Consider the following 21331-nt stretch of genomic DNA (forward strand, 5'->3'; position numbering starts at 1 on the left):
GAGAAATGAGGAATTTAATTTTACAAAAAAAAAACAGAGAGAAGACTGAATATTGATGGAAATTATATAATGATTTTTAAAGACGTTCCACTTCGTCTGTTGAAAAAAAGAGACCAGTATAAACACCTGGTGCAATCTCTGAGGAAAAACCAAGTTGAATTTAAGTGGGAATTCCCAGAGGGGATATCATTTTCCTATAAGGGGGAAAAAATAAGCTTACAAAACCCGATGAAACATACAGGTTTCTAAGAAGATACAAAGAGCTGGGGAGAGAAGAAGATGAAGCGGAAACGGCGGAAGCAGGAGCTTGCGGGGGAGACTCTTCAGAGTTGGAAGAAGAAGAAAGGAGAGATAAAAAAGATAAAAGAGGAAGGGAAAGAGAGGATAAAGAGGAAGAAGAAGAGGAAGAAGAAGAGGCGGAAGTAGAGAAACAGATTTAAGAATTTATTGGACTTTAAAAGAAAAAACATCATGGCGCTGAAATTATGGACATGGAATGTGAATGGGATGAACGATAGAAAAATGAAATAAAATCAAACAATATTTAAAGCAAAAGAATTTGGATATTATTTGTCTGCAAGAGACGCATGTGGCGAGACGACATAGAAAATTTTTAATCAATAAAAAATTAGGAAGTGAGTTTATTTCATCTGACAAAAGCAAGAAGAGAGGGGTGGTAAAACAAATTAGAGGCTCAACAGATCTTCAAGGATGAAGAGGGCAGAATTATAGCGGTACAAGTCAAATGGCAGGGCAAAAAAATTGATAATTGTCGGAATATATGCACCAAATGGTAAAGTTATTTGGTTGAATATTTGGATAAAAAGATTATAATAATGGGTGATAAGAATGGAGTAGTTTCAATGGAAATGGACAGATTAAGAGCAGTGGGTAGGACAAAAGAAGGAAAACTACCAAAACCTTTTTTTCCCTATGGTTGAGAACTGCAATTTGATTGACATTTGGAGATTAAGACACCCATTAGAAAAACAATTTACTTTCCTTTCAGAATCGAATCAATCGATGTCTAGAATTGATCAGATATGAATCGGGTCTTGCCGCCGCGTCGAAGGTGGAGATCCTTCAAAATACCAGGCGGAGGAAGCCTGGGAACGTGGGATTCGGCTGACACCAGGAGCACCTACCCTACTCGCAGGGAAACCCTTTTTTGGGGATTCGAAGCGACGTGGGGTGAGCGGCGCGGTGTTTTGAATCGACCGCTACTTTTATGGAGTGAAGCCGCACAGCCGTTGCCGGAGAGCGCTGACTTTTTCCTGTGGACAATTGGACTCTAAACAAGTACCCGTGAGTAGAACAGAAAATTGGATTAAGAAACATTTTAATTTGGCACTGAAGCGGGAAGGTTCTAAACAGGAAGTCCGCCTTCCGCTTTTGTAAATAGACTGAAGCAAAAATTTGCAAGCTAAAGTCTGGAAAGTCGTATATAAAGGCCTAAATTTCCTTCAGTTTTAACCACCAAAACCCCTCTTGGAAGCAGGAGAAAAGGGGGGGAATTTTGATTGTTCAAGCCTGCAGGAGAGAGAGTAAAGAAAGATAAATTTCCACCGTCTCAAACCTGGGAACGGGGTGTCAGAGACAGAAATTTTTGGGGAAGTTCATTGACTGTGAATGGAACGTCTTTTGACAGATAGTTAAAGAAGAGAAACAAATTGATTCCAATGTTGCCTTTTGCATTCAAAAGAAACAAAATATTTGAAAAATGAAAGTAATTTTCCTTTGTTGGACCTGTTTTCAAAAGATGGATACAAATAGAAATTGTCTCCTCTAGAGGGAGCTTGTTGAATTGTTGCTGGAGTCAATCTGGGGATTTCACAGCTGTGGAGATTAGGATCGTGGGACCAGACTCTGACCTTGAATAAAAATGTGTTTAGAAGAAGTTTTGGTGCTTGCTTTTTGCAAGACAAGCGCTTTGTTGGAGCAGATGCATGAGAAGATGGATTTGATGACTGTTGCAGTTAAAAACTTTGTTTTTTTTTATTATAGATTTTTATTGGTTTTACAGCCTTTTTTAAACCATACAAACAAATAAAAAGACAAACAAACATGTATAATTTCATAACCTTTTTTCCATAACCTTCGTTTCTCGGACTCCCCCTTACCTCCCCTTTCTGCATCCCTGTTTGCAAAATTATTTCAGCAGCTTTTGAGCAATTTTATCAAATATATGTCCTCTTAGTCCTTTCTCTAACTTAATCTTATGTCACTGTTTCCCCTTTTCTCTCAGCACCTCGGCATTTTAGCATTCATCAATTTTATAATAGCTCTTAAGATAAATTTTAAATTTCTTCCAGTCCTCTTCCGCCGTCTCTTTCCTCTGATCAGGGATTCTGCCAGTCATCTCAGCCAGTGTCATATAGTCCATCACTTTCATCTGCCATTCTTCCACGGTGGGTAGGTCTTGTGTCTTCCAATACTTTGCGATGAGTATTCTTGCTGCTGTCGTAGCATACATAAAGAAAATTCTATCTTTCTTTGACACCAATTGGCCGACAATGCCCAAGAGAAAGGCCTCTGGTTTCTTAGGGAAAGTACATTTAAGTACCTTTTTCATTTCATTATATATCATTTCCCAGAAAGCCTTAATCTTCGGGCACGTCCACCAAAGGTGATAGAAAGTACCTTCAGTTTCTTTACACTTCCAACACTTATTATCAGGCAAATGATAAATTTTTACTAGCTTGACTGGGGTCATGTACCACCTGTAGATCATTTTCATAACATTTTCCTTTAAGGCATTACATGCCGTAAATTTTATACCGGTGTTCCACAACCATTCCCAGTCAGCAAACATAATATTATGACCAATGTCCTGTGCCCACTTAATCATAGCCGATTTAACTGTTTCATCTTGTGTATTCCATTTCAGCAGCAAGTTATACATTCTTGACAAATTCTTGGTATTGGGTTCTAACAATTCAGTTTCTAATTTTGATTTCTCCACCTGGAAGACAATTTTCCTATCTTGTTTGTAGACCTCCATTATTTGATAATAATGGAGCCAATCTCTTACTTTAGGTTTCAATTTCTCATGACTCTGCAATTTCAATTTATCTCCATCTTGTTCCAAGATTTCCCAATACTTTGGCCATTCAGCCTCCATATTGAGTTTCTTCAATGCCTTAGCCTCCAAGGGTGACAACCATCTAGGGGTTTTGTTTTCCAACAAGTCTTTATATCTTATCCAAACATTAAATAACGCTTTTCTGACAATGTGATTTTTAAAGGCCCTATGCACTTTGATTTTATCATACCATAGATATGCATGCCAACCAAATGTATTATTGAAACCTTCTAAGTCCAAGATATCTGTGTTCTCGAGGAGCATCCACTCTTTCAGCCAGCAAAACGCTGCTGCTTCATAGTACAATTTTAAGTCCGGCAGGGCAAATCCCCCTCTTTCTTTTGCATCTGTAAGTACTTTAAATTTTATTCTGGGCTTTTTGCCCTGCCAGACAAATTTCGAAATATCTTTCTGCCACCTCTTGAAACAGTCCATCTTGTCAAGAATCTGCAAAGTTTGAAACAAAAATAACATTCTAGGCAATACATTCATCTTAATAACTGCAATTCGGCCTAACATTGACAATTTCAAATTTGACCATATTTCTAGATCTTTTTTAATTTCTGACCAACATTTTTCATAATTGTCTTTATACAAGTTCAAATTTTTAGATGTCAAGTGAACCCCTAGGTATTTCACCTTCTTAACCACTGTCAAACCTGTCTCTTCTTGAAATTTCTCCTTCTCCATAGCTGTTAAGTTTTTTTCTAAAACTTTAGTCTTTTGTTTGTTCAGTTTGAATCCGACTACCTGGCCGAATTGTTGAATTATCTCCAACACCCTTTTTGTACTAGTGTCTGGCTCTTGTAAGGTTAGTACTAAGTCATCTGCGAAGGCCCTTAACTTGTAATGTTTAGCTCCGACCTGTACACCTTTAACCTGCTGGTCATCTCTAATCATATTTAGCAACACCTCCAGAACAGAAATAAAAAGCAATGGGGAAATTGGGCACCCCTGTCGTGTCCCTTTTTCTATCTTGAATTCTTCAGTTATCACATTATTTACAATCAACTTAGCTTTTTGTTCAGAATATATCGCACCCATACCATTCTCAAAACCTTGGCCTACCCCCATCCCATGAAGATTCTTTTTCATAAAACTCCAAGAAATATTGTCAAAGGCTTTCTCCGCGTCCACAAATATCAGCACTGCTTTAGTGTTTATATTCACCTCCAATAGTTCCAAAATGTCTATTATATTCCTCACATTATCTGATAAATGTCTTTTTGGGAGAAAGCCTGCTTGGTCCTTATTAATCTTCTCCATCAACACTCTTTTCAATCTTTTTGCCAAAATGTCTGCAAAGATTTTGTAATCCACATTAAGTAGTGATATTGGGCGGTAGTTCTTGAGTTGAGTCTTTTCAGTCTCTGTCTTTGGTATGAGTGTAATATAAGCTTCTTTCCACGATTCTGGCGCCCTTTCCCCCTCTAAAATCTCGTTACAGACTTCCTTTAACGGTTGAACCAACCACTCCTTCAAAGCTTTGTAGTATCTGGAAGTCAGTCCATCTGGTCCTGGAGATTTGCCCAATTGCATGTTCTGAATGGCACCCTCTATCTCTTGTTCTGTTATTCTCTGGTTTAGATCCACCTTACTTTGATGAGAGATTTTTTGTAATCCATATTTTTTAAGGAATTCGTCTATGTCCTCTTCATTCTGTAATCCTTGTGAATGTAGTTTTTTAAAATAACTCAAGAAACAGTTTCTAATCTCGTTGGGTTTGGATATATTCTTTCCATCCACTTCTAGATTTGTGACTGTATTTAGTTTCTGTCTTTTCTTCAATTGCCAAGCCAGAAGTTTACCACATTTATCTGCAGATTCAAATGTATTTTGTCTCATTTGCTTTATCTTCCACTCAATCTCTTGATTCATCAATTCCATATATTGTGTTTGATATAACTTAATCTCTCTCAAAATCTCCTGGGACTTTGGTTTTGATCTTAATTTCTTCTCTCCTTCTTTTATCTTTTCCAAGATCTTTTCCTTCTTCTCATTTTGCTTTCTCTTTTTTATTGAATTTTGTTGAATTAGGAATCCTCGCATCACAGCTTTATTTGCGTCCCAGATCACTCTTTTTTCTACATCAACCTTTAAATTTATTTCAAAGTAGTCCTTTAGAGTTTTTGGGGCCTTTCTGTGGATCTCCTCATCTCGAAACAGGGTGTCATTCATCCTCCATCTGAACTGACCAGTTGTTGTAAATTTCATCTCCATCTTCACGGCATTATGGTCGGAGCAAGTCTTTGGGCAGATTTCTATTTTCTTAATCTTTGGAGCCATCCCACTAGTAATCCAAATTTGATCGATTCTGGTCCAGGTCGTCATTGCTTGAGAGAAAAAAGTTCCTTCTCTCTCGAGAGGGTTCCTTGTTCTCCAAATGTCTATCAAGTCCATATTTTCAGTCATTTCAAAGAAGGTCTTCGGAAGTCTCCCTTCCTTGGAAATTGTCAGTCTTTGTGCCTTGTCCATATTTGTAGAAACTACGCCATTCATATCTCCCATAAGTATTACATTATAATCCAAATAGTCCATCAGAGTTTCATGGAGCTTCTTAAAAAAATCCGCCTTGCCTTCGTTTGGTGCATAAACTCCAACTACTAAGAATTTTTCTCCTTGTACTTGTATTTCAACTGCCAGGTATCTTCCTTGTTCATCTTTAAACATCATTTTTGGGGCCCATTTCTCTTTTACATAGATCACTACTCCTCTTTTCTTGACTTTGTCCGATGAAATAAATTCTTGTCCTAATCTTTTGTTTATAAGTAATTTCCTATGTACCCTGGTCACATGAGTTTCTTGCAGACAGATCAAGTCCAATTGTTCTCTTCTCAAAATATGAAATACTTGACGTCTCTTCAAAGGCATGTTCAGCCCATTGCAATTCCAACTAAGGAATTGCAGGGCCATCTTGTTATTTCTCAGATACTCCTCCTACTGCTCCAAGTTGTTGCTCTTCCTCTGATGGTGGTGGTTTAAGTCCAAACGATAAGTTCAGAATATCTACTGCTCTCCTCTGTTCCAAAATTGGGTCGACCGTTCCCTTCTGTAAATCCTCGTGGTTTCTCTCCAAAAACTTCTCTTTATCTTGAATTGTCTTTATTTTCACCTTCTTTCCCTTGTAATTAAAGGACAGTCCTTGTGGGAACTCCCACCTAAAGAGGATGTTGTTCTTCTTCAACAGGTAGACCAGATCTTTATAGAAGGTTCTCACCTCCAAGATATGTTTAGGGATGTCTTTAAAAATTTGTATAGGTGAATTTTCAATCTCCAAGGCCTTTTGGTAATGTAGTTTTAATATTTTGTCTCTTTCTTCCTTGGATCTGAGAGTAATCAGGCAATCCCTCGGAGTCTTTCTATTCTGTCTCCTGCCCAATCTGAATGCTGTTGTTATCTTAAATTCTTCCTCCTCCAAATCTTCCTGCCAACAGTCAGTAAACTCTTGTGTAAGGAACTCCACAAGGCTGTCCCCTTCACTCTCAGGAATTAGTCTTAATTTCAGGTTTCTCTCCTTTCTCTGTAATTCCATCAAGGACAACGCCAGATCATGTTCATAGACTTTTTTCGAAATCGGTTCTAATTTTTCCTGTGTCTCTTCAGCAGTCTTTCTGGCGTCCTCTGCAATTTTACGTGTAGCAGAGTTCTCCTCAATCAATTTATTTATGGATTCTGTATTAGATGTCACACTTTTCGTATTAAGGTCCAATCTTGCTGTTAATTCTGTTAGTTTTTGTGAGTTCTCTGTACTCTGCTTTGTCAGAGCTTCCAAGGATTGATTTATCTTGAGTAACGCCTGTGTCATAGAATCCATGGAGGCAGCCGTCGCTTTTTCCTGAGCAGCTGCTCCAGTCTGTGTCAAACTTGATATTGAACCTCTTTTCTTTTGTTGTTGTTGTTTTGCTTTGGCTCTAGTTGTAATCTCGTCTGCTGGGCCACTCATGTCCCAAGGACGTTCTCACAGGAGCAGTTCCCAAATGGAAAATCCCACTGTCTTACTCTGTTATTCCAATTGTTACTTCTTACCCTCTAGAGGGAGCAAGACATAATGTCCAAGTGAAGGAAACAAAAAGCAGGGAACAAAGAAACCAGGAAAGTTCAATATAGATGCTGCAACAGTTTTTCTGCGTAATTTAACTGTCAAAGTCCGATATATTGTGGCAGCAAAGTCCAAACTCTGTATCAAGTAGAACATCCACTATGTATCCTTATAAAGATTTCTAAAGTTTCTAAAGTCTCTATCCTGGTATCTTATTTTGGCAGACCGTATCAAAGGAATTAAGGCAGCTGGAAACTTTCCTCTCTCAATAAATCATGCAGGTTAATAAGGTTACTTTCCCCCCCTCTGCTCCTGCTTGCTAGAGGGGGGGTTTAAGTCCAATGCCAGGCTTAAGCAATTCTATCGTTATTTCCATACAGATACAGCTCTTTCTCTTTCGTTGCTTTCATCTGTCATGCAGTCGGGGGGAGGCAGACTTCCTTAATTTTACCCTTCCCCGTTTCCGGCCAAGTTTCTAATTAAATTTTTTAAAAAAAAAAAAAATTCCAGTAATCGTTCAGTCCTACTCACGGGGTTTTGAATTCAGTTCATTTTGCAGGAAGGAATCGGCGCTCTCCGTCAATGGCGACGCGGCTTCACACTGCGGGCTGGGTAACGACTCTCAGCACCGCGCTCTCCCGATGCCGTTCCGGAGCCTTTAAAAAGGCTCTTTCCCAGTAAAGGGGGGCGCTTCTGGTGCCCACCGAGTCTCCTTGTTCTCAGGCTTCCGTGCCTGTGATTTTAGGGGTCCCCCGCTTGCCGTAGCGGGTCAGACCCGAACTCGCAGCGCAGTCCTCCTCCGGAGCTCGGAAAGAGGACCGCCATTAACGCTGGCGCCGACCGGAAGTCGTTGCAGTTAAAAACTTTGGACAAACGGCGAATACTCATATAGAAACCATTCAGGAACCAACCCAGGAACCTGTTTTGACAGGGCAAGTGCAAGTGCAGAAGATAATGGAGGAGGATGCTGCTGAACCTCAAGTAACACAAATGGAGAGACCCGAGGCCCTGCAGGAGCATAAGCCGCTGTTCTTGAAGATTGAATCTGGAGTGGGCCAGGGGGGGTCTGGAGTTGTGGGGGCTCTTAATTTTGGAGGGACTTTGAAACATGCGTTTAAATATTTTCTGGACTACACTGCTGACTGTGGGGAATGGGACTGTGGGGAATGGGCTGATCTGTTGAGGGGAGATGGAGATATTTTTGGGTTGGAGTTTCCCTGAGACCTACTCCTCAATGGGAAAGGAAAGAAATTAAGAAAGAGATCAATAAAAGACAAGGTAAAGTGCAGGTATAAACAAGAAGAAGATCTGCAGAAGGGACATGGAAAAGACTTAAGAGCCTCGGACATAAGATTACCAGGTTGATGGCTTAGATGGAATGGATAGTAAGGACTGACATAACCCGAGACCAGGAAGAAGAGACGTTGGATGAAGATTGGAAGAAAGTTTTTAAAAAATTTATTTTGGGAATTAGTGTAAAATTAACGAGTATTAGGAAAAAAGTTGGAATGAAACTATTTGGCTTTAGTAGAAATGATATAAGGAGTTATGTATAAATAGTATTAAGTTTTAAGGTATTTTATGGTAAGATAAGGTTAAAATAAATTAAGGTAAATTGAACGACAGAATATAGTGAAAGATGGATAGTATTTGCTGAGTTAATTAATAGGTTAGACTGTTAAGATAAATTACCCAACAAAAATTGAGAAAGATGGAAAGAATTTGCTGAAACAATTAACTAAACTAGAATACAAAAAGGGAGGTGTGAGGAGGTCGATGAAACAAGTAAATGAAAGATAAAGATATGGAATATTGGATGTGTGTTTTTTATTGTTGTATTGTTGTATTGGTTTTTATGCTTTTTTTATCTTTCTTCCTTTTTTTATGTATCGGAATGTATGTCTTGTTAAATTTTTTGTTGTTTTCTTTTCTTCTTTTCTCTGTAATTTTTAAACTTTTAATAAATATTATGTTTAAAAAATTTAGAATTGATCAGATATGGATTTCTAATGAATTAACATCAAGAATTCTAGAGATTGAAATACAGCCAAAGGTTCTTTCGGATCATAATGCAGTAAAATGTATACTAAAAGGATATGAAGAAAAATCTTTCCGGTGGAGAATAAATGACAATCTTTTTGATGATCAGAAAATAGTGGAAGGAGCACAAAAATGTTCGGCAGACTACTTTGTAAATAATGTTAATAAAGAGACAAAAATGAGTACCGTATTTTTCGCTCTATAACACGCAGATTTTTTCTCCTGAAAAGGAAGGGGAAATGTCTGTGCGTGTTATGGAGCGAATGCGTGGTCCCTGGAGCCGAAAAATCAGACAAAAATCAAATCGGGCTTCACGATTGCTGAAACGGAACAAAGAGCAGGGAAAGCCCCTCCCCTCCAGGCAAGCAGAGGGGAAAAGAGGAAGCAGCTGCTTTCCTGCATTCTGCCTCAGGGTCTTACTGCCCACCCGCTCTGTTTCGTTGCTGTGTTTGCTGAAACGGAACAAAGAGCAGGGAAAGCCCCTCCCCTCCAGGCAAGCAGAGGGGAAAAGAGGAAGTGGTTGCTTTCCTGCATTCTGCCTCAGGGTCTTACTGCCCACCCGCTCTGTTTCGTTGCTGTGTTTGCTGAAACGGAACAAAGAGCAGGGAAAGCCCCTCCCCTCCAGGCAAGCAGAGGGGAAAGCAGAGTGTCTGCTTTCCTCTCTGTGCTTCGGAGGGAACAATGTTTGTGAAGGGAAGAGAGATTACAGGTTCAGCTTAAAATTCTGATTTGACTTCCTGCTTTTTGTTTTTGGGGACACACAGCATTCAAATATGCTTTCTTCAATTTAAAAGGATGAAATCCTTAAACAGTGTTTTGCCTGTAAATTCATGCGATCTGGAAGATTACAGTGTCTGTACCTCTTAAGGGATGGCAAAGCTTAGGTTTCGCTGCTAAATAGTTCTTAATGCAGTTAAAATGCTTTCTTCTGTCAAGGCAATTAAAAAAAATAAATATCAGGCAGCCGGAAAACATGCAGATGGGAGAGAGAGAGAGAGAGAGAGAGAGAGCGAGCGCTGGCTGGCTTGTGTGGGTGGGTGGGGGGGAACTTTTGCCTTCCTTTCCTCACGTTATAGCCCTCTCCTGCATTCTTAGCCTTCTGTGTTTTTCCTTCCCTCCCCACTTAAAATGTGGTTACAAAGCATGGATCCACATGGATCCTCAGGATCTTTGCATTGGGTCACCCCAAATTCACCATCAGAGCACACAGCATGTCCATGGCTACAGCCTGCCCCCCCAAAATCACGCACCCACTGTTGCCTGGGGCTGCAATGGTGCAAAAACGTGGTTACAAAGCATGGATCCACATGGATCCTCAGGATCTTTGCATTGGGTCAGCCAAAATTCACCATCAGAGCACATAGCATGTCCATGGCTACAGCCTGCCCCCCCAAAATCACGCACCCACTGTTGCCTGGGGCTGCAATGGTGCAAAAACGTGGTTACAAAGCATGGATCCACAGGGATTCTCAGGATTTTTGCATTGGGTCACCCCAAATTCACCATCAGATCACATGTCTGTGGCCACAGCATGAAGCACAAAAATGATACGTCCACTGTTTCATTCAGAATATTTTTTCCCTTGTTTTCCTCCTCTAAAAACGATGTGTGTGTTATGGTCAGGTGCGTGTTATAGAGCGAAAAATACGGTACTGTTTGGGACGCTAGTAAAGCGGCGATGAGAGGTTTCTTTATTCAACAGAACACAATTAAAAATAAATTCAGAGAAAAAGGGAGAAAAGAAATCTTAAAACAAATAATGGAAAATGAGAAGAATTTAACTACCAGGCCCACTGATAAGAAATTGAAGCAAAACATAAAACTGTTACAAACTCAATTTGCGATGATAATCAATAAAGAAGTGGAATGGAATATTAAAAGAATGAAACAGAAGAATTTTGAGTTTGCAAATAAATCAGGGAAATGGTTGGCTTGGCAAATTAAAAAAAAGGAAAGAACAAAACATAATTAACAAAATTAAGGTGGAAGACCAAGAAATAGACAATCCGAAAGAAATTAGAAAAGGATTTGTTGACTTTTATAGACAGTTATATAAAAGAAAAGAGAGAAGCAACATAAAAAAAATAGAAGAATTTCTAAAAGAAAAAAAGGTGCAGAAAATACCGACGGACAAAAAAGACCAATTGAATGAACTAATTGAAATAGAGGAAATTAAAAGCGAAATAAAAGAATTGAAAAGTGGAAAGACACCAGGACCGGATGGATTCAGTGCAAGATATTATAAAGAATTGAAACACACCCTACTTGTGCCGTTGAAAGAAGTGATGAATAACATTTTTAAAAAGGAGGAAATACCAGGAACATGGAAAGAAGCCTATATCACTTTTATTCCAAAACAAGATTCTGACCTGACTCAAGTTAAAAATTATAGGCCAATTTCATTGTTAAATAATAATTATAAATTGTTTGCAAGTATATTAGCAAATAGGATGAAAAAGAGATTAAAGGAAATGATACATAAGGACCAAGCAGGTTTTCTTCCTGGTAGGCAGATGAAAGACAACATAAGAAATATAATAAATATAATGAAATATCTGACTACCAGGAACGATAAACAAGCGATGTTAATGTTTGTGGATGCTGAGAAGGCCTCTGACAATATTTCATGGGAATTTATGTTGAAAAACTTAGAATTTATGGGTATGGGTCAATCTTTCCTTAATGGTATAAGGGCGATATATACTGATCAAAGAGCGAAATTAATAGTTAATAATGTAACAACAGAAAATATTGTCATAACTAAAGGCACAAGACAAGGGTGTCCTCTTTCACCGTTGTTATTCATTTCGGTTCTGGAGGTCTTTCTAAGATCAGTAAGAAGTAATGAGCTAATAAAGGGAGTGACAGTTGGTCGAAATGAATATAAAGTAAAGGCCTTTGCCCATGACTTGGTCATAACAGTGGAAGATCCCCTAAGTAGTGTTAAAGAGGTGTTAGAAGAAATAGAACAGTTTGGTCAGGTTGCGGGTTTTAAATTAAATAAGAAAAAGACAAAAATAATTGCGAAAAATATGGATCAAGAAATAATTGAAAAAATGCAGCAACAAATAGGGATAGAGGTGGTTAAGAAAGTTAAATATTTGGGGATTTTGTTAACCCCTAGGAGTATTGATCTGTTTCAAAATAATTACATACCAATATGGAATAAAATTAAGAGAGATCGAGAGGTGTGGGGGAGAATGAAGTTATCATTTTGGGGAAGAATTGCAATGATAAAGATGAGTGTGTTACCGAAAATGTTATTTCTGTTTCAGACTATTCCAATAATCAAAGGGGCGGCAATATTTAAGGAGTGGCAAAGAATGATTTCAAGGTATATCTGGCAGGGTAAGAAGCCGAGAATAAAATTTAAGTTACTGACAGATGCAAAAGATAGAGGAGGCTTCGCCCTGCCAGACTTGAAATTATATTAGGAAGCATCGTGCCTCTGTTGGCTGAAAGAATGGATAAAATTAGAGAACACAGAATTGTTAGATTTGGAAGAATTTGATAACAGATTCGGTCGGCACGCATATCTATGGTATGACAAGAAACGAGTGCACAAGGGTTTCGAAAACCACATCATTCGAAGATCTCTCATAGAAGTCTGGGATAGGTATAAAAACCTACTGGAGTCAAAAATTCCACATTGGTTGTCTCCGTTGGAGGTGATGAGTGTGAAGAAGATCAATATGAGGGGGAGGGGGAGAGCATACGGAAGTTTAATAATGAAAGAAGGAAGTAAATGGAAACTGAAACCATATGTTGAAGTAAAAGAAAATGTAAATGATTGGCTGGATTATTTTCAGATTAATGAAATGTTTAAAAAAGATGTATTAGAAAGAGGTTTTACCGACAAGGAATCAAAATATCAATTGGAAGTACAGAATAATGATGTAAAAATTTTGTCTAAAATGTATAAATTATTATTGGAATGGTATACAAAGGACGAGGAGGTTAAATCGGTTATGATCCATTGGGCCAAAGATTTTGGATATAATATACAATTTAAAGGCTGGGTTAAATTGTGGAATGAAGGACTGAAATTTACTGCGTGTACTATAATAAAGGAAAATGTGATGAAAATGATATATAGATGGTATGTAACACCAGTAAAATCAGCAAAAATTTATAAAGTAAGTAATAAATGTTGGAAGTGTAAAGAAAATGAAGGAACATTTTACCATATGTGGTGGGAGTGTAAAAAAGTGAAATGCTTTTGGGAAAGGATATATAATGAGTTAAAAAAGATGTTGAAATATACATTTGTTAAGAAACCAGAAGCATTTCTATTAGGAATAATAGGAAATGAAATTAATAAGAAAGAATGGAAGTTATTTTTATACGCAGTAACGGCAGCAAGAATACTAATGGCCCAAAAATGGAAACAAGAAGAATTACCTATGGTTGAAAAATGGAGAATGAAATTAATGGAATACGCAGAACTTGATAAATTAACAGGAAGGATCCGGAACCGACGAGACCAGAGATTCACTGAAGAATGGATTAAATTTACAGATTATATGAAAACTATTTGTGATGACCAGATAATATTTGTAAGCTTTCAGGAAGCTCTGTGAGAATGTATGGTAGAAATATTGTTTAAAAAATAAGGTAAATTAAGATATTATTGTAGTGCAATATTAAATTAAGAAATGTGCAAGAAGTGATCAAGACGGAGAATTATCAGACATGTTGATGGAAGTAAAAAAAAAAGATGTTGGTGATAAATTGGATGTTTTGTTTTGTATAGTTTTATATTGGAAAACTAATAAAAATATATATTAGAAAAATAAAAAATAAAAAATGAATGTCAGGGCCAACAGCTTTAAGGATGTCAGAACTCATTCCATGGATGCCTTCCCAGAAAAAAAAATGAGCCATCAGTAGAGCATGATGGGATGGTTTCTGTCCTGTTTGGAGGCCTTGGGAGTATCCAGAGGAAAGTCTCTCTCACCTGGCTTTCTCTCCTCTGCCTGACTCAGGAGGAAACCTTCGGCCAGGGCCACCGCCTGGGAACTGGTCTCCGCTCCACAGTCCCTCACCCAGCTCTCCATCTCTGGTGGAAGGACAGCCAGGAACTGCTCCAAGATCACCAGGTCCAGCATCTCAGCTTTCGTGTGCCTTTCTGGCTTCAGCCACTGATGGTCAAGGTGGTGGAGTCGGCTGCAAACCTCTCGGGGTCCGTTGGCCTCCTGGCAGCAGAACTGCCTCAACTGCTGGTTCTGCACCTCTGAGCGGAGGGTGTCCTCCTCACCCAGGATCTTCTGCACAGAGTTTTCCCAGAACCCCCCACTGCTCCAAGTTTGGATGGCATCACCTCCTCCTGCTCCAGGGCCAGCTGAGTCTCGCTCATCCATCTGTGCTCTCAGGAAGCCTCTGAGAGATCGGAAGGAACCCTTTGGTCTTCTGCCAAGTTCTGTCTGTCTTAAGGAGAGGCGCTAGCAAATCCTACAAAGCAAATACATTGTTCCGTTACAAAAGTTGTCTAATATCAGGAGAAGAAAAAGGTTCCCTGAGCAAGCATGGATGAGTCTTGGAGGGAACCAGGGCTGGACTGCACCACAGCCCAAACCATGAGCTATTTTATTTATTTAAATTTCTATAACACTTTTTATTTTAAAGAGAAATCTCAAAGCGGTTTACAGCATATTAAATCTGTGGGGATAATTAGGGAGTTAGAAGAGGATATATTATTGAACGATATCCTTCCTAACATGCACTAGCAAGTTCCATATTCTAGCAGAGTTCCATACATCGCCCTTTTTTAGATTACGCAGCGATCAGCTTGTTGCTGACTCATCTGAGTCTTACTATTAAAGATTCCTTCCTGGTAAAATCCCTTCCAATCCCTCTTAAATGAATAAGCACAATAATCTGATTCACATTAATATAAAAGTAGTTTACTCACAGATTTGTTCACGTTCACAGACATATCCCTGAAGGCAGGCTTAGGTTACATAACAATTAGAACTATTCCATAAAGAAGTTAGTCCCAAATGACTGCCACTAAAGAGTCACTTCTCCAAACACACAGCAACATACAAAATGGAGAAGACACACTGATCAGAAGATGGAGGCCGTGTGCTCCTCCATGCTAGTACAACAGACTGCACCCTCTTCACGTCACATGTAGTGGAAGTCTGTCCCAGCTCAGGCGGAAACAGGAGGTCTTCTCCTGAGTGGTAGAAAACATCCCCTAATGTGTCCCCTGTAGGAATATTGTACTTGACTGCAGTTTCACATCCCACAAAATCAATAAAATAGAAATAAAACAAGCTGAAGAAAGTCAAATATATAGACTATAGTCAAAGCAACATAACAGAAAACAAATACTCTCTTAAAGATATCAAAATAAAACATTACAAAGGAGGTCAACTACAGAATAGATATTTAACACAGTAGGGCTGGGTGAGTCTGGGCCTCACCCCTAGGCCAGGTGGAAAGGGCCTTTCTAAAAAGGAGAAGAAAGAGGAGGAGGAGGAGGAAGAGGAGGAGGAGGAAGAGGAGGAAGCAGCCTCTAGCTCTCCTAGAAGAAAGATTGCAATGCAAAATGTGGGGGCAACTGAAGGGATTTCTGGGAGATGAATCAGTCTGGTTGCTCCTGCCTTTCAAGTCAGACCTGACTGACAAGGAAGTCATTTGTATCTTGTGAAAAATGGATGTTTGGCTCCAGTGGGGGTCCTCACCTGGGGGTCCTCAGGAGTTCCTCCCCCCACCCCACTCCCCTGCTTCTGTCTCTTTTTCTTGCACTTGGACTCTCTGCCACTCTCCAGACATACTCCTGGGGTGGGGTCCCTTTTTCTTTGCTCTTAGGGCCAGGTATGTATCTGGAAAACCCCAGAGAGCCAAGTGGACGGGGCCAAATACATCTCACTTGAAATTCAGGTGGGCAATTTATTACTATTATTCTGTTATACAGCTTAACGCACACACAGCCATTGATGCGAAGGTCCCTGGAGGCTCAGTGAGTAGCAGCGCCCATTTCCGGCTGCTTTGCCAGCAACAATCCCTTTGGGACAGAGAGAGGATGTGGTCCTGGGATGCCCTGCTCTGGGTGCGACGAGATTGCTGCAGTGGCCTCCGTGGGGAGCTGCCCTTGAAGACGCTGGGAATCTGGTCCCCAATGCAGCAGCCGGACTCTGGGCTGGGATCCCTCTCTTTATTCCTGGCCTTTCTCTTCCACCCTTATTTTTTTGGGGGGGGTCTAGTCCACCTCCCCGTCCAGCTTTGGAAAACCATTTGCACATGTTTCCTCTGTTGTGCAATGACGCTGAGCGATGTCACAAAGTCCCAGGGACTCCTTTGTTTAAAGAAGGGAGATCTTTTCTGAAGGGGGGGGGGCGGAGGGTCAAATGATTTCGGGATCCTCTGATCCGCAGGAAGGAGAGCGTGGCAGACCTGGCCCCTCCCTGGCAGGACCCTCTCCTCCCTGACTTGGGGTCCCCCCCCTGCAGGAGCAGATCAGGCCCCCCAGGCCCCCTCCCCTGCTGCAGCCCTGGGACCCCCACCAGATCCCAGAGAGAGAGGAGACTCACCAGATCCCAGGAGGGGGCTGCGATTCGGCCCTTGCAGGAGAGACACAAAGCAACACCCCCCCCCCCCTTCCTTGCAGAAAAGGACTGGGGAGGGAGGGGCCTTGGCTCTGGAGGACCTGGCCCCCCTTGCTTCCTGTCCTCTCTAGGAAGGCAGCTCACTTCCCTTTAACCCTTGCCAAGCCTAGTCCCCCCAACTCAGCCCTCTCTCGCTTGGCAGAACCTCAGATTCTTATTATTTTTAATGGATTAAGGGGGGGCAGCTGCCCCCCTGGCTACTCCAATGCCCGATACCCTTTGTGGGGTGAGGCTCTTGGCTGGACTCTGAGCATCTCCCTCCCTTGGCCGGAAAGTGGAGGAGCAGCTTGCAGGGAAAAGGACCAATTCTGCAGCTCCAGCTCCAGAGGCATAGCAAGATCAGGTGGTACCCGGTGTCACACACACCCCACACACACATGCAGAATTTTTTTCATCAGTAAAAGAAGTTACACACAACTATTTAAAATATTTAGAAATAATTACAAATGAACCGTTTGCTGAGAATCAGATTACAATACATGTCCACATTTTAAATATCTGGATGGGCTTGCCTAAACAAACATTTATTTATTTTTGCAGGCACCCCCCCCAAAAAAAAGGAATAAAAAAAGAACTGCAGGCAGGGAGTTCCAAAGTCTACCTCTGTCGCCACACTAAAACTTTGCTTTCTCACAAGTACAGGTGTTTTATGTGGAACCGGTAACTGTGCCAGTTTTCTCAAAGCAGTTGAGTTGGGAATACATGGGGGAAGGCAATCTGATCAGAAGCTGTTAAGAGCTTTGTAGTCCACCATAAGATGAGTGGGACCAGGACAATGGCCAGCCTAGCCCTAGAAACGTGGCTTTAGGGAATATTTGTAAACCCAACTTTTTTTGTTAAGTACCTTTCATCATCCTCAAGCACCAGCACCAACCAATCGTCATTTTAACCACCAATCAGAAAGAAGCCGTTCCAAAGCAGTGTTGTGGTGCAGAGACAGACAGACAAGTCTTTGGGAGCAGCCAGATTTTTATGTGTCAAACAAAAGCACCATGCATTGCCCTAAAAGTCATCCATGCGACGGTCATCTCCAGGCTTGACTACTGTCATTCGCTCTACGCGGGGCTGCCCTTGAAGCTGTCCCAGAAAATCCAGCGGGTGCAGAATGCTGCAGCGAGGCTCCTCACAGGGTCCCTGCCATGGGAGCATATTCACCCAGTGCTTTTCCAGCTGCACTGGCTCCCAGTGGAGTACAGGGTCAGATTTAAGGTGCTGCTTTTGACCTTTAAAGACCAGAGGACTTTAAGGTCCATATATAGCAACACCCTAGAGGTCCCGGGCCCTATGGAAGTTAGATTAGCTTCAACCAGAGCCAGGGCCTTTTCAGTGATGGCTCCAGCCTGGTGGAACGCTCTGCCTCATGAGACCAGGGCCCTGCAGGATCTGATTTCTTTCCGCAGGGCCTGTAAGACAGAGTTGTTCCGCCTCGCCTTCGACTTGGAGCCAATTTGATTCCCTCCCTCTCTTTCTTTTTTCCTTTCCTTCTCCACCTGCGATGAGGCTACATTTTAATATTGTAATGTTTCAATATTTCAATGTTGTATTTTAATTTTGTTTTTAAGTTGCAATCATTCATCTTGTTTTTATTATTGCTTGTAAGCCGCTCTGAGCCCGGCCTTGGCTGGGGAGGGCGGGGTATAAATAATAAAATTATTATTATGTATTATTAAAAGTCCAGGGAACATTAGATGCTTCTAATTTTTCCGATGAAGTGTTTTACTCAGTCTCACCTGCAATCACGTGTGCTGAACACACAGAAACACATACAGATAATGAAATTACTGGGAGTTACAGTCTCCAAATAAAACTCAACACATGCAAGCAGATTGATGGAATAGTACACATGATTTCCCCATCTCCTTTTTAAAAAACATTATTTTTCTTTATCTTCATGGTACAGAAGATAAATATTCATAAAGCAATAGTTACAACAGTAAACAAAAAGTAACTTGTCCTGATGGAATTTCAGACTTTCAGCATGTCATGTGTTAAAGTTTCATTTCATTATTCTAAAACAGGCATCCCCAAACTCGGCCCTCCAGATGTTTTGGGACTACAATTCCCAGCACCCCAGACCACTGGTCCTGTTAGCTAGGGATGATGGGAGCTATAGTCCCAAAACATCTGGAGCGCCGAGTTTGGGGATGCCTGTTCTAAAAGACCACGATACATTTTCCCATGAGTGTTGGGTGGATTCCTGCAACAGTCTTAGCAATTTATATATTCAACAAACATTTGCCATGTGTTATAAAAGGAATATGGATTGTGTTCTCCCACCTTCTTGATTTCCCCTGGCAAAGAAAATTTAAGATACTTAAATTGTGGTGCCCAGAATTGAACACAGTATTCTGGGTGCGGCCTGACCAAGGCAGAATAAAGTGGTACTATTCCTGCCCTTGATCTGATTCTGCCTTCTGCCACATTGGCCTCCGCTCCCCGTTTGGTGTCATCTGCAAATGTGATGAGCATCCCATCAGTTCCTTCATCCAAGACATTTATAAAGAACTTGAACAACAACGGGCCCAGGACAGAACCCTGCAACACCCCTCTTGTCACTTTTCCCCAGGATGGTGAGGAACCATGAAAGAGTCCTCTTTGGGATCGGTCAGTCAAATCCACCTAACAGTTACCTAGTTCAGCCTCATTTTACCAGCTTCCTCACATAAATATCAAGGGGGACTTTGTCAAAAACCTTACTGAAATTAAGATGCACTATTACCACAGCAGTCCCCTGAGAAACAATCTGTAACTCCATCCAAAAAAAGAAAAAAGAGAGATTTCTCTAGCTTGACTTGTTTTTGAGAAAGCCATGAAGGGTACATAATTTTTTAAAATGATAATATTAAGAAGGATATTGACAAGCTGGAACAAGTGCAAAAGAAGGCGACCAAGATGATTTTGTTTTATTTATGCATTTATTTGACTTCTATAGCGCCCTATAGCAGGGGTGCCAACTTGAATAAAATATAGGAGGGGTTTAGCAAGCCCCGCCTCGGTTAAACAGTCACAGGATGCAGTGCAAGCATGCCATTTGAATGGCTATTCCTATGAACTGGGGGGTGGCCCCCTCAAATATCTTATTGGGGGGCAAAGAGCCCTCAGACTCTAAGAGTTGGCTCCCATTCCCTACACTCACAGGTCACAGGACGGTTACAACATAAAATCACAGAATGAAAACACAAAACACCGCCCCCAAAACCTGTAACCCCCACCTTCCCACCACATTGTAAAAGGGCATTAGATGTCAATCAGCCAAAGGACTGGTTAAAGAGATGAGTTTTTTCCTGGCGCTGAAAGCTGTATAATGACAGGTTTTGGGAACTTTGTATGAATTCTTTGATGGGAACTGAGAGAGGAGCTCCTCCTGAAGCTCTTTCCACATTCCACACACTGATAGGGTTTCTCCCCTGTATGAATTCTCTGATGGCGAGTGAGACTGTGGCTGTGACTGAAGCTCTTTCCACAATCCACACACTGATAAGGTTTCTCCCCTGTATGAATTCTTTTATGGGAAGTGAGACTGTGGCTGTGACTGAAGCTCTTTCCACAATCCACACACTGATAGCGTTTCTCCCCTGTATGAATTCTTTCATGGTAAGTGAGACTGGCGCTCTGACTGAAGCTTTTTCCACATTCCACACACTGATAGGGTTTCTCCCCTCTATGAATTCTTTGATGGAAAGTGAGACTGGCGCTCTGACTGAAGGTCTTTCCACATTCCACGCACTGATAGGGTTTCTCCCCTGTATGAATTCTCTGATGGGAAGTGAGATGGTGGTTGAAATTGAAGCTCTTTCCACATTCCACACACTGATAGGGTTTCTCCCCTGTATGAATTTTTTGATGGGAACTGAGAGAGGAGCTCTGACTGAAGCTCTTCCCACATTCCACACACTGATATGGCTTCTCCCCTGTATGAATTCTTTGATGGGAAGTGAAAGAGGAGCTATCTGTGAAACTCTTTCCACATTCCATACACTGATATGGTTTCTTCCCTGTATGAATTCTGCGATGGGAAGTGAGAGACGAGCTCTGACTGAAGCTCTTTCCACATTCCACGCACTGATAGGGTTTTTCCCCTGTATGAATTCTTTCATGGGAAGTGAGATTGTGGCTGTGAGTGAAGCTCTTTCCACATTCCACACACTGATAGGGTTTCTCCCCTGTATGAATTCTTTGATGGGAAGTGAGATTGACCTTTTGACTGAATCTCTTTCCACATTCCACGCACTGATATGCTTTCTTCCCAATGGGATTTCTTTGATGGGAAGTGGAAAAGGAACTTTTCCCACATTCAAGATATTTATTCAGCTTCTCCATTGTGGGGATTTTGTCATGGTCACCCATGTTGTTAATTTCCAGTTCATCACTATCTGCAATGAAGAGAAATGGATTAGCACCTCTGGGAGAAATTAAGGAAGAAGACTTGTTAACTCTGGTAATAGAGGCATAACACAAGTGGGTTAGATGGATGGTTTTCTGCATTAATTAACAGGGATCAACCGACATCCTTTGGGGAACCTGTGATTCGATAAGCCTGGCTCTTCTCTCGAATGG

General features: G+C 40.9%; 2 protein-coding genes across 2 annotated transcripts in view; both read right to left on the reverse strand.

Annotated features, from left to right (window-relative positions):
- The window catches only part of LOC308475068 (uncharacterized protein), an 82467-nt gene that overhangs the window by 49996 nt on the left and 11140 nt on the right, over positions 1-21331 (reverse strand). The window lies entirely within an intron of this gene.
- LOC308475260 (uncharacterized protein) lies at positions 19671-21250 on the reverse strand. Its single transcript, XM_081002312.1, has 2 exons — positions 21229-21250; positions 19671-21147 (listed from the first exon to the last, which is right to left on the reverse strand). The coding sequence occupies exon 2, from the start codon at positions 21119-21121 to the stop codon at positions 20039-20041; it is 1083 nt and encodes a 360-aa protein (XP_080858438.1). The 5' UTR covers positions 21122-21147; positions 21229-21250; the 3' UTR covers positions 19671-20038.

The sequence above is a fragment of the Podarcis pityusensis genome, assembly GCF_964106645.2.
Source record: "Podarcis pityusensis genome assembly, chromosome: 4".
NCBI lineage: Eukaryota > Metazoa > Chordata > Lepidosauria > Squamata > Lacertidae > Podarcis > Podarcis pityusensis.

What these genes read in the sequence shown, in the direction of transcription:
- LOC308475260 (XM_081002312.1), bottom strand. Translation starts at nt 21,121, where the DNA reads ATGGGTGACCATGACAAAATCCCCACAATGGAGAAGCTGAATAAATAT.